The sequence below is a fragment of the Colias eurytheme genome, chromosome 29 (genome assembly GCF_061535395.1).
Source record: "Colias eurytheme isolate Ceu_HAF_F1 chromosome 29, ilColEury1 Martin Lab GWU primary, whole genome shotgun sequence".
In the NCBI taxonomy this organism is placed as follows: domain Eukaryota; kingdom Metazoa; phylum Arthropoda; class Insecta; order Lepidoptera; family Pieridae; genus Colias; species Colias eurytheme.
Window position 1 is genome coordinate 3,956,771 of NC_143008.1, and position 12,874 is coordinate 3,969,644.

At 34.0% G+C, this 12,874-nt stretch overlaps 1 protein-coding gene and 1 pseudogene across 2 annotated transcripts; both read right to left on the reverse strand.

The window, feature by feature from the left end:
• The window catches only part of LOC149896180 (uncharacterized), a 257,603-nt pseudogene that overhangs the window by 6,734 nt on the left and 237,995 nt on the right, over window positions 1-12,874 (reverse strand).
• LOC149896181 (uncharacterized) lies at window positions 7,323-9,948 on the reverse strand. 2 transcript variants are annotated; one of them, XM_090117963.1, is made up of 4 exons: window positions 8,696-9,948; window positions 8,535-8,612; window positions 8,234-8,275; window positions 7,323-7,911 (listed from the first exon to the last, which is right to left on the reverse strand). In XM_090117963.1, the coding sequence occupies exons 1-4, from the start codon at window positions 8,750-8,752 to the stop codon at window positions 7,702-7,704; spliced, it is 387 nt and encodes a 128-aa protein (XP_089974089.1). In that variant the 5' UTR covers window positions 8,753-9,948; the 3' UTR covers window positions 7,323-7,701. The 2 variants fall into 2 exon arrangements, with proteins under 2 accessions (XP_089974089.1, XP_089974088.1); XM_090117962.1 differs by having other exon boundaries at window positions 8,213-8,275.

The following is a 12,874-nucleotide window of genomic DNA, read 5'->3' on the forward strand; positions in this document are numbered from 1 at the left end:
CACCCAAATCAGTAAGTATATTTCAATTTATAATAGTGGCATTTAACTAAATTGATTTTACACTCATTCATTAATTGCACTGTAAAACTAGGTAGCAAGCGAGTTGTTTTTTACAAAAACACGTTCATTTTTTCGTTGAATATGACACTGTACACTTAAAATTAAGGACATGCTTAAGAAGTTTTAAAAATGGGTACCTACTTAGTTACTTTTTTAAAGGTTTGATGTAGGTAGGTACACACATAATAACGTAATGTAACTTGTTTGTTTATCTAATTGGATCTCAAATACCTATTTATATACCTACTTCTGCGGAGGCCTGGTTTTATCCTCCAATTCTACTGGAAATGAAACACTGTCTTAATTGCTAGGATATAATTTACTTTTCTTCAATTTTTTTATTACAAGCTTGTCCTCGTTACCCGTCAGGATCTGTTCTCGTCTTAAGTTCACGTTAGTTACATTTCAATATCGAAATAGGTAGAATCAGTCAGCGCGAGCGTCGGTAGTAAGTATAAACGTAACTATAGAATTAACACAGATGTATTTTTTAGATAATATGACGTGAAGTGAAGACTATTACCGATTGTCATACAATATTAAAACTACAATTTTTTCTATTTACATTGATTATATTATGAATGTTAACAAAAGCTGTGAACTAGTTAACTAGAATTCTGATTACTTTGGCCCTTTAAATAGTAATAAATAACGTAAGTAATTAAAAATGTTTTTTATTGCTAAACCTTTCATTGATGAAACTATTGGAAAGAGTTTTAAAAATTTGTATAACTATGTCACAGTACTAGTTTTGACTGGTTATAAGTTTTGCCTGCAACATATATACAAAAAGAAACTGTATAATTTCCTTTTTACAATTTTTCAAGATATTAATTTTATTGGCTGCAAATGACTGTTTTTATTCAGACAAACACACAATGCAATGAAGTAATAGACTTCATTTACGCTTAAAGTTTCATTCATTTATTATTATTTATAAAATATATAATAATGCATTTAATCGAAAGTTTTTGACATGTGAGAAAATACCATAATTATTTCCAATAACATGAAGTCTACAATTAGAAAGTTTAATATTTTTGTCCAAAAACATGTGTCGACGACTGTACCCCATTTTACGTTAGTATGTAGAAGTTTACATTAAAATTTAATGGTTTTCTTAGTCAAAAGTCAAGCAAAAATTGGACTGATATTGGGCACTATTTCAAGCACAATTTTTTGAGACGTAAATTATACCTATAGCTCGTTCGATATTCGCGCACTGAGGTGAGTATGCTGGGCGTAGAACCTACGCCCAGCATACTCACTGAACGAAGCCTATAACTCCGAAGTTATTCGAGCACTGTTTTTTCTTTTTGGGCACCGTTTGGCACTATTTGGGAACTATTTTTTGAAGTATGAATTATGTTTGAAGCGTATACAGATTCTCCGGACGGAGGTGAGTATGCTGGGCGAAACCTTCGTCCAGCATACTCATCGAACTATGGCTATAACTTCGCAAGTACAAGAGCACTATTTTTTTCCTTTGGGCACTATTTAGCACTATTTCAGAACAGTTTTTTGACATTCATGAAATATCAGGATTCCATGGTGAGTATGCTGGACGAAGGGACACAAATTATTTTCCAAATAAAATGAACAATTTTTCTCAGTCGAGTTTTTCAATAAATAATTTATTGTGAAACCAAGTAGATTCTCTTAGTATTTAACAAACGCATATAAATATAATCGGAAACATGAATTATCTGAACTGAAATGAGCTGAAATCCAGTTCTCCGAGAACTAAATCGCTTTCAATGCTCAGGAGAGAAAGTTTTGATAGACGGTTTTGTCCCATCGTGGTTCGAAGCCTATTTTTATAATTTTCATTTTTGAAAATGAGCGCTCTCCAGTGCAATTTGATACCATCAAGACCAAATACATTCTCAATGCAATTTCGAGGTTTGGGAATGTAGCTCTGAAAGGAGAATGGCAATCTCCCATAGGACTCTGGGCCTGATCGTTACACTGATGATTTATAGGGGATTAAATAGATAAAAATATACAGATTCTATGAATATAATAATTATAGATCTGTTCTATGGGATAGCAGAGATATTGGGGTGTAAAGTAACAAAAATAAAAGTTAGTTTGCTTGAATTAATTATTATTACTCATTAGGACTAATTTAATTTTATTTATTTATTTATTTCATAACAAGTAATTAACAGGTTTTACCCCAAAGCAATAATGCTTAGTTTTATACAAGATAATATTAAAAATAGAATACAAATTTCGTTAAAATACCTACTTAAGAATCTAAAAACATTTGTTTTATACGCATTTAAAGAAGTATTAAATAAATCCGTCTCCGGTAGCAGAGCGAGTAAAGCGCGTCACACACGGTGAAGATACTATAATATTTTATCTTAAGATACTGTTATATTTTATATCACAGTATCTTAACGCATCCGGTATCAGCGTTCGGACCATCATTTTTCTTTTTGTCATTGCGTACTAAGACCCCTGTAGAACCGCCATCCTGTTACAAATGACGCGAAATTTTGTGGGTCATTTGTAACAGGATGGCGGTTCTACAGGAGTCTTAGTACGCAATGACAAAAAGAAAAATGATGGTCCGAACGCTGATACCGGATGCGTTAAGATACTGTGATATAAAATATAACAGTATCTTAAGATAAAATATTATAGTATCTTCACCGTGTGTCACGCGCTTAACTCATTTACTAATTTTACCGAGCGTACCAAGGGGGCGTTACGGCCAGCAACAGTTAATGAACCTTTCTGAGTGTGGCACTTAATGATAGAAAGTAACCGCATTAATAACTATGTCTTCTATACCACTATTCCATAATTTGCTGCTTTCTGATTTTTTCCTTTGCATACGTCGAATGACCTGCCTTGATGCAAAATTTCAAGTTCCTAAGTCATCGGGAAGTAGTCCAGATTTTATATGAGTGAGTCAGTCAGTGATAAAAATCGTTATTTTTGGACGTCGATATCTCAAGAACGAGAAGAGGTTTATTCTTGAAATTTTGGATTCTAGGTATGTCTTACTATACTAGACATGTAACCGCGGCTGTACACACTCGTCGAGAGCCTCTCGTCGAGTTTCGGCCGGTGATAGTCTCGGCGAGAGCGTACTTGTACACACTCGCGTTTTCATTTGTACGGAAGATTTCTGTGACAATGGATGTGGAAATTGCAGCTGCTGTTTGCCTTTGTGCTGTGAGCTATTATAATTTTTTATCCATTTATCATAGAAAGAAAATTCTTAAGCCATGGCGAAGGAGAAGATGGTGGATGGTTACTATGCACCGCAATAGAAGCAGGTAAATACTTAAAACATAAAAAAATGCCAATAAGACTTAACAGTTGATTTTTAATTTATCTTACTTTTTTACCTCAGACTTACCCGATATGCACAGAAAATTTCATGAGAATCGGTCCACCCGTTTCGGAGGAGTATGCAGACTAACATTGTGACACGAGAATTTATATATAAGATATCTTTATATTTCAGAAGCACCATGGAAAATCAATTGGCGGAACTGATAGTGGAACCCTCGGGTCTATTTAACAACTTTACAAGAATGTCTATAATGGACTTTGAATATTTACTACAACAAATTGCTCCATTCATAACTAAGAAGAAAACGCCTAAACGGGAAGCAATTTTTAGCCACAGGCGATAGTTTTGAAAGTCTACATTTCCTGTTCAAAGTTTCGAGTTCGATTATATCAAGAATTGTGCCTGAAGTATGCATTGCACTAAACCAAGTATTGAAAGATCAAATGACGGTAAGTGTGTGGATACAGAATAATAACAACACTTACTGTTTATAAACTTTATTTATTACAGCAGCTTTTTAACAAAAAAAAAAAAAAAAATCAACCGACGAAAAAAAGAAAATTAGTTTTTAGGATTTAATTAACTATGCTTGATGAAATGCTTGACCGAGAATGTCGTAATCTGTATCTGTTGGTGGGCTCACAATCTCATTAGACAAAATTTGTATGGTATTTGTATTGGAAACGGCTGAAGCAGAACGTGTTGCTGACATGTCTGGTTCTGAGTATGAGGTACATGACGATTCAGGCCGTACGTAATATTTATTTATTTATTTATATACAACCATTCCTACCATTACAGTTACCCAATGCGATAGGGAGGTCAAATTTACAATACAATTTATTCATTAATACAAAAAAAAATATAACATTAATTAAGATTATAATATACAACCGCTACAATTATGTTTGATACTCTAGTGACTAGTCAAATATTATAATGATTAATACATATAAAGCTGAATAATACATATTTTTAACAATGTCAAATTTAAAACATTTTCAATTAAAAGTTAAAAACTAAATTTAATACAAAAACGCAATATGTATTAATATAATATAACAGTATCACTACATTGATTTAAATACACTTTATATAGGTACAGTTTTAGCATGTTTTAGATAATGTCCAATAATTGAAAACATAACATTCCAAAATATATATATTGGTGATGTATTCAGATGTGATAATTGAAGTCGTTGTGTTGGCTCTGAATACGATGAGTAAATCGGTGAAGGCCGTGCAGAGTATGTGGGTGTAGTATTTAAACGCTAAATAAATAAACCATCAATTTCATACATGATTTTTAAGCTTTCTGATTCAGATAGTTTTCGAAGCTTATTAACAAGAATCTTGCCATACCGATCGATATCGTCTTCTACCACTTGTGGTTTATTTAAAACTTTATGCAGCGAACTTTAGCTTCCTTCATAGTCTTGCCAGCTTCTTCTAGTTCCACTGGATTCTTTCGGCGCCGCGGTACAGTTGGCAATGGAGATAATGCCGTAGGTTCTGATTAATGATCATTTTCACCTAGATCATTACTGGCAATTCCACTCTCAGGCGTAGGTGGATTCTGAAAATAACGATGTATTATATACATAAAATAACAATTAATATTTATTTTACAGATTCCGGAAAATCCACAGTCGTGGTTAGAAATAGCAAAAGGATTCAGAAAATTTCCAAGGTGTATAGGAGCAATTGATGGCAAACACATCGTAATGCAATCTCCTGCACATAGGGGTTCGGAATACTACAACTATAAAAAGAGTTTCAGCATAGTACTTCTGGCTCTGGTCGATAATAATTACAATTTTATTTTTGCTGAAATTGGAAGCCAGGGAAGAATTAGTGATGGTGGTGTGTTTCGTAATAGTCAACTATGGCAAAGAATTTGTTCAAATAATCTAAATTTTCCGATGCCAAGACCACTACCACGGGGTACAACAGACGTTCCATATGTTTTTTTGGGAGATGAAGCATTTGCATTGACAACTCATGTGTTTTTCTAAGTTTTCAATTTTTGTTTCAAGCATTTGCGTGACGCAACGGTATTCTTTATATTCCTGTTCCAAAACGCCTATTTTATTATGTACTAGCTTTCCGCCCGCGGCTTCGCCCGCGTTTTCAAAGAAAAACCCGTTCCCGTAGGATTTCCGGGATAAAACCTATCCTATGTCCTTTCTCGGGTATCAAAATATCTCTATACCAAATTTCATGCAAATTGGTTCAGTAGTTAAGGCGTGATTGAGTAACAGACAGACAGACAGACAGAGTTACTTTCGCATTTATAATATTAGTATGGATTTCATCATATTTTTCAGAGAAGAACTCAACAGATTGTTTAAGTTTAGCTAAATTTGTGGTCAAATAATCGACGCTGGCTTGTATAAGTGACAGCTTTTTGTCCTGTTGCGATTTGAAACTATTCATTAAATCAGAGATTTCCGATTTCAGATTTCTAAACATTTCAGTCATGTCGCGCCGCAGCGTACCAAGATCGTCGATTTTGTTGTCGATTTTGCTCCCACGGATGTAAGATCTGTTTTGACCCTGATCCATATTGTGGATGTTTTCAAGAGTGTCAAATCTTCGCTCATCCGACTACTTTACCAGAAGTAATCTTTGCGGAAACTATGGTTTCCGAATGCGTGATAAATTAAGTTGGTGATATCTGTGTAAAGGTACGATCTTTGTGTTTAAATCGAAATCTGCAGACTTATGTTTTTTTATTGCACAACAAATGACTTTCTGTACATATCATGCAAGAAATGTACAAGCCTGATATAATAATGTCTGTATACGCTTTCACACTTGAACCACAGAAAATCGATTTAATGAAATTTGGACCAATTCCATAGGATCATGAACTAAGCAGTATAAATCACAGGACGCTGCTAGTACCTATATTTTTTATAACATTCATTAGAACAGCCACATAAAAATAGTTGTAAAATAATTCTTTTTGCAGTTCATTTGAACATAATACATGTAGATGCAACATATGGCGGAGCGACTCACGACAGCCTTATTTTTAATAATTGCATCATTCGGGACCACCTTGAACAATTAGTACAAACAGGCGAATCTGTGTACTTGTTAGGTACTGTATACCTCTCAGCTAATTTATAAAGACGAATCTTTGTTTGTTTGTAAATATTTAACTCACAAACTACTGGATTAAATCCTTCAAAAATTCTTTCATCATTCAAAAAACTACTTTATTTCTGAGTAATTTAGGCTTTATTACCGAAGTTCACGGAATTCATAAAAATTGGAGAGCAGGCGAAATAATTGAAAACTCCTAGTTTCATTAATAAGAATATAATTGTTGATTACAAACATTTTAACAATATTCATTGTTACAGGTGATTCTGGGTATCTGCAGCGTCAGTACCTAATGGTGCCGGTTCCAAATGCAGACGAGGGAACACCAGAACATCACTATAACCAGCTGCATGCTACTGCAAGAAACACCGTAGAAAGAACAATAGGGGTCCTTAAAGCCAGATTTAGATGCCTATTAGCACATAGAGTCCTACATTATGACACCGACACGGTTTCGAAGATTGTAATAGCATGTTGCGTGCTTCACAATATTTGTAATCGTGCCGGCCTGCCAGCTCCAGCCATACTCAATTCAGAGCTAGAGGTTGAGGCTGGTTTTCATAGGACCAGACAAAGTGTTGCTTCAAATGAGGATGTACCCAATGAAACTGCACTTGGTCAGCTATGTAGACAAAGATTGATAAATGAATTATGGAGGGCAAGGAACACGCGGTAATTATAATTAATTCAATGAAAAATCAATGCAAATTATTTATTCCGGAAAATTATATTCATAGGTGTTAGTAACTCAATTAGGGCTTATAAACTAATGTTAGTAAATTAAGAAACTATAAATAAAACCACAGATAATTTTTTACTACTAAAATAAGTTAAGAACTAATAAAAGTATTTAAGTATAAAAGTATTTTATTTTTTTAAATTTTCAGCTATTAATTTAAGACCTTCCCCGACGGCAATCAGGCCCTCTGCTGTCATTCTGTTGGTCTCCCTTTGTGAGTTGACCATCACCTCACAGTAGCGACGGTCAATCTCAATCCGTTGCTCTTCCAAGCTAAGAAACCTTTCGGTAAAGGTTGTTACTTGAGATTGCCGCCTTTATGATGGAGGTGATCGTCTTCTTTGCATTTGTTGTGGACGACTCGATGACCCTGAAACGTAAAAATAAATATTAATTTATTATTATTCTGATGTTATTATTATTTCCTTAATTCATTATCAAGTATTATTTAGTTTTATTTGTATGTATTTCCTAATTTTTATTGTTGATTATAAATATTGTAAATCAATTCATAAATCTCATAATTACTTGTAGTACGACATGGTGATGGACCCGCGACGTTCAATCGACGTCGAGTAGGAAAGTTGCCCGAGCCAGAGGGGGTAACTGCTTGCAGAGGGCTCGATACCTCCGCTCTCGGTGGTGTATGAGCAAGGGAAGGTTCGGCCTCTGGTTCAATGTTGGATACCTGAATATCAATATTTTGATTGTTACTATGTTTTGTCAAACTTTGTGTGTGCAATAAAGAGTATATAAATAAATAATAAATAAATAAAGAGATTGTTTTAGAAATTTTGTCAAATAAACAAAAATAAACAGTGCGTACATACTATGCGGACTACACAGGGTCTTGCTGATGAATATGATGTCCCTGGGATACAGTCAACATATTGCTGAATTGGTTGAGGTCTCAAAAAAAAAAACATAGTATTTCAAATACTGGAATCAATAAAAAAGTACCATTATCATAACACTTTATTAATATATACCTCAGTATCTGCCATACTAACATTTTCCGTATTTATAGCAGTCTCATCCAAGACTTGGTATTCCTAGAACAATATAAGAAACATGATTACATTTGAATCACTTACAGAGAAATAATAATATAAATTATAAACATTTTTGCTCGCTTAACGTTGTACGTAGGAAGTAGTTTGTTAACACAAATAGAATACATTCAACAAGAATAACAAAAAAAATGGGCGGTAATTTTTATAAACATAATTTCAGACTACCCCAACGACATTCTAAAGACTAATAAGTTGTTTATTATTAAGTAATATTTTTTTTACACAAGTATTTACTTACAATAGTTGTGGTTTCATTTATCATAGATGAAGTCGGCAATGTGGGGCTTTCGTTGGCATCAGTAAGGACGGGGATTTCCTAAAAAAAGAACATGACATTGAATAATTATATTTTACATACATACATGTATCGGATCAACAAAATCGATAACAATAGCTTACTTCAAATGGATTAATTTCCAAATGCCTATCACCAATTGCATAACCTTCCCCGCCCATTAATGTGAGTATTTTCTCCTCCACCTCTGAAAGCTCCACCACCGATTCACATACACCACCAGTCTTATTGCGTGCCCGGTATCTTAGGGCAGCTTTTTTCTTCACGGCACTCTTTTTGTCAGACCAATACTAAAGCAAAATTAAAAGTTTATTAATATGTAAGCCAGATACCTACACGGTATAAGATGAATAGTTTTCTATATGCCTATTGCCTTCCTTTGTCCACTGTTTCCATGTTTTAGTGTAGCCTCCCAAGCTATTTAATTTGATAGTCAACTCCTCCCATGTTTTTCTAGCTTCGTCTCTAGGACTTTTGAAAAACCCTTGGCTAAGCTAGGATGTTTGCTAAGATAGTCGACTAGATACTCTACTTGGGCACGGGAGGGATGAGACGACCTTTGAGCATTGATCATAGTAATCTCATTAAAAGTCAAACGGAATTAACGGTAAAAACATTGACAACCCTATCTTTGAATTCTTTGAAAATCTATATCTCGTAATAACTTCGTGATTAGAATGTGGTATTTTTGTCACATGTAGCCCTCAGTTCCTAGGCTTCTTTTGGTACTAAACAGAGCTTCTACTAACGCCTGCATATAATATAAAAAAAAAACCGAAAATCAGTAAAAATTACAATACTTTCGCCTCTATCGACAATATCGAAAATTTCAAAAAGGGATAATTTGCGCCTGTAATCACTACATATATTAGCAACATAATAAATTATCTAGTGTATCTATTTTTTTTATACGAATTTATTTAGCTCAGTTGGCCGCGAAAATTCCAATTTTTTAAATATTTTTTTAAAAATCGTGTTTTTGAAATAAAACTCTGGGTGTTCTACTCGTGCATTTAAAAAGAGAAGCTCCTTAGATATTTCCAATAAAACAAGAATGAAACTTTTTCGGGCCTACAAACATAGTGCCACGGTACAATACTTAAGTGTTATTATGTCTTCAAAATGTTTTAAATTGCCGCATTTTAAAGACAATAACAATGTCGATAAATTCAAATCTATAAGATCCCTTCACTCGGCAAGTGAGTTTCGAAGTGAGACTCACTTCGCTTCGCCTCTGCCGAGCGGATGTTTACAGAATGCGAAACCAAAAACTCGAACGTTCGAAAGTGAAGTGAGTCGACTCACTCAGGTGAGATGCGAGTTCGGGCGCGTTTTTTACAGAATAGCCTACCAGGACTAGTTACAGCAGGGAAGTAAAACGCAGAGCTGGTATTAAAAGTGGAGTTTAAGTGCAACTTCGCGTAAGAGTCCATACGTATATTTCGAACAACTTCATTTTCTTCGGCCTACCGTGGAAATTAATGAAACTCAATATAGCATGGATGAAACACGCACTGCCGAAACCAACGCCGGCGGTAATCTGGTACTCAAGGTGATCGACCTGTTACCAAAAAGAAGAAGACAAGTGACGACGATAATTTGGTGCAGGTATCAAGGGAAAGTATTGTAATGAGAGAAAAGCGTGAAAAACAGCAAGTCTGATTCAGATAGACTGTTTATACTTTCGCTTTTAGATGATTTTAAATCCATCCCGTAAGCTTTCTACAAAAATGGAGCTAATTGAAGTTATAAAAAGAGTTCAAATGGAAATTCACGATTCCGAATTTAGTCCGTTTCGCCAACGTTATGTTGATTATGAACCAGGGAGATCATATAGACCACAAACATCGTTCAGTAGACAATATCGCCAAGGTCAAGGCTACTCGACTGAATATGGACCGGAAACCACAAGCAGTGGGCAGAATCGCTATGGATACTCGACACACTCGAATTATAGACCAAAAGTCTCGACCTCTGAAGGTTGCCGTGGGTATTCTACAGCTGCTCCAGACAGGCAAGACAATACTGTTTATACTGATGCGTTATCACCAGGGCCCGGATAAATATGTATTAAAATTTTCGAAATATGTACATATAAAATGGACTGAAAATACTGAAATATGAAAAAAATATGTACAGTTAAAAGCAACAATCCATACTAATATTATAAATGCGAAAGTAACTCTGTCTGTCTGTCTGTCTGTTACTCAATCACGCCTTAACTACTGAACCAATTTGCATGAAATTTGGTATAGAGATATTTTGATATCCGAGAAAGGACATAGGCTACTTTTTATCCCGGGAAATAGGATAGGTTTTATCCCGGAAATCCCACGGGAACGGGAACTATGCGGGTTTTTCTTTGACTGCGCGGGCGAAGCTGCGGGTGGAAAGCTAGTATTATATATATAAAAAAAATACAATTTTACTCATCTTCCGTTTTACTTACATCTGAATAACAATAAACATGACATGTTTCTTTAAAGGAGATTGCCCAAGTGACTATGGCACTTGGTATCGCAATCAAACTTATTGTGTCAAGATGAAATATAGCTCAATTTAAAGCTTGATGTTAGTACTTTTAGATATGATTAAAGTTTTTATGTAAATAAGCCGCAGTTCGCGACAATAAAAATAATACAATAGTTTTATTCAACACTTAAAAAAACTACTTAATCGAGTTTAAACTAACGATGAACGTTAAGTTTTACATTTATTACACAGGTAATATTTTAATTTACAAGACAAATGTGAAAAGTAAATCGTAATTTAAACATTATTTCAAAATAACATCGAACAATGCGTCGAACACATTCATTTGACATTTCAAATAGAAACTATGACATATGACGTTTGCAAGAGAGATAGCTATAGGTATGTGTCAAAACATAACTTTTACTTTTATTTCTATTTATTCGGTATAATTACAACTTAATAGTGATAAATATGATCATTATAAATACAAATAGGAATTAACAATATCACGAACACGTGACACAACTAGTATTTTACCGATTCCATACGTAGTCATACATGTTTCAAAAGAAAAACTTTTACTATTATTTAAATTTATCCGGTTTAATTAAGACTTAATATTGATACATATGATCATTAGAAATACAAATAGGAATTAACAATATAACGAATACGTGGCACAACTCAAATTTTACCGATACCACCCGTGGTCATTCTCCTTTCGAAATTATTATTTTTTCTATTGGGAGGTAATATTGATTTGAATTGGCTAAATGATCTTTCAACATCACAGGATGTGATGGGAGCATAATATTTTAATTTTTATAGTTCTGCCAGTGAGCCTTCTGGTCTTCCACACAGCATATTATTATTTTTTTTTAATATGAAATCCTTTGTTTTTTTCTATAAGGTAACAAAATTTTTGCCTTACAACTTCAGCAGCGGGTCCTTCCGATTCAGAAATCTTCTTTTCTATATTTTCGATAATCTTCAAATTTTCGTTAAGTGAAGTGGAAGAATTCTCGAGCGCCATTATCTGGTGTGATAGAAAGCAATAATTGCTTTTTATGTAGACCAAGTCATTGCGTAGGCCGTAGAGTCTCATCTTCGAAAAATTCTTTTGCGTTCGCAATGGCAGTATTCTCGTTTTCCAATCCAAAAATAATAGTTTTGATTTGTTCGTAATATTCACTATAGTATTCAACTGCTCTTAGGCATGTTCCTTAAAGGAGATTGCCCTGATTTTGACTATGGCACTTGGTATCGCAATCGAACTTATTGTGTCAAGATGAAATATAGCTCAATTTATAGCTTGATGTTAGTACTTTTAGAAACGATTAAAGTTTTTATGTAAATAAGCCGCAGTTCGCGACAATAAAAATAAAAGAATAGATTTATTCAACACTTCAAAAAATACTTTATCGAGTTCAAACTAACGATGAACGTTAAGTTTTACATTTATTACATAGGTAATATTTTAATTTACAAGACAAATGTGAAAAGTAAATCGTAATAAAGATTATTTCAAAATAAATAACGTCGAACAATGCGTCTAACACATTCATTTCAAATAGAAACTATGACGTATGACGCTTGCAAGAGAGATAGATATATGTTTCAAAATAAAACCTTCAACTTTTATTTATATTTATTCGGTATAATTACGACTTAATAGTGATAAATATGATCATTATAAATACAAATAGGAATTTACAATATCACGGACACGTGGCACAACTAAAATTTTACCGATACCTCCCGTGGTCATTTTCCTTTATTCGCCCTTGTGCAATTCTGCTTGTAGAGCA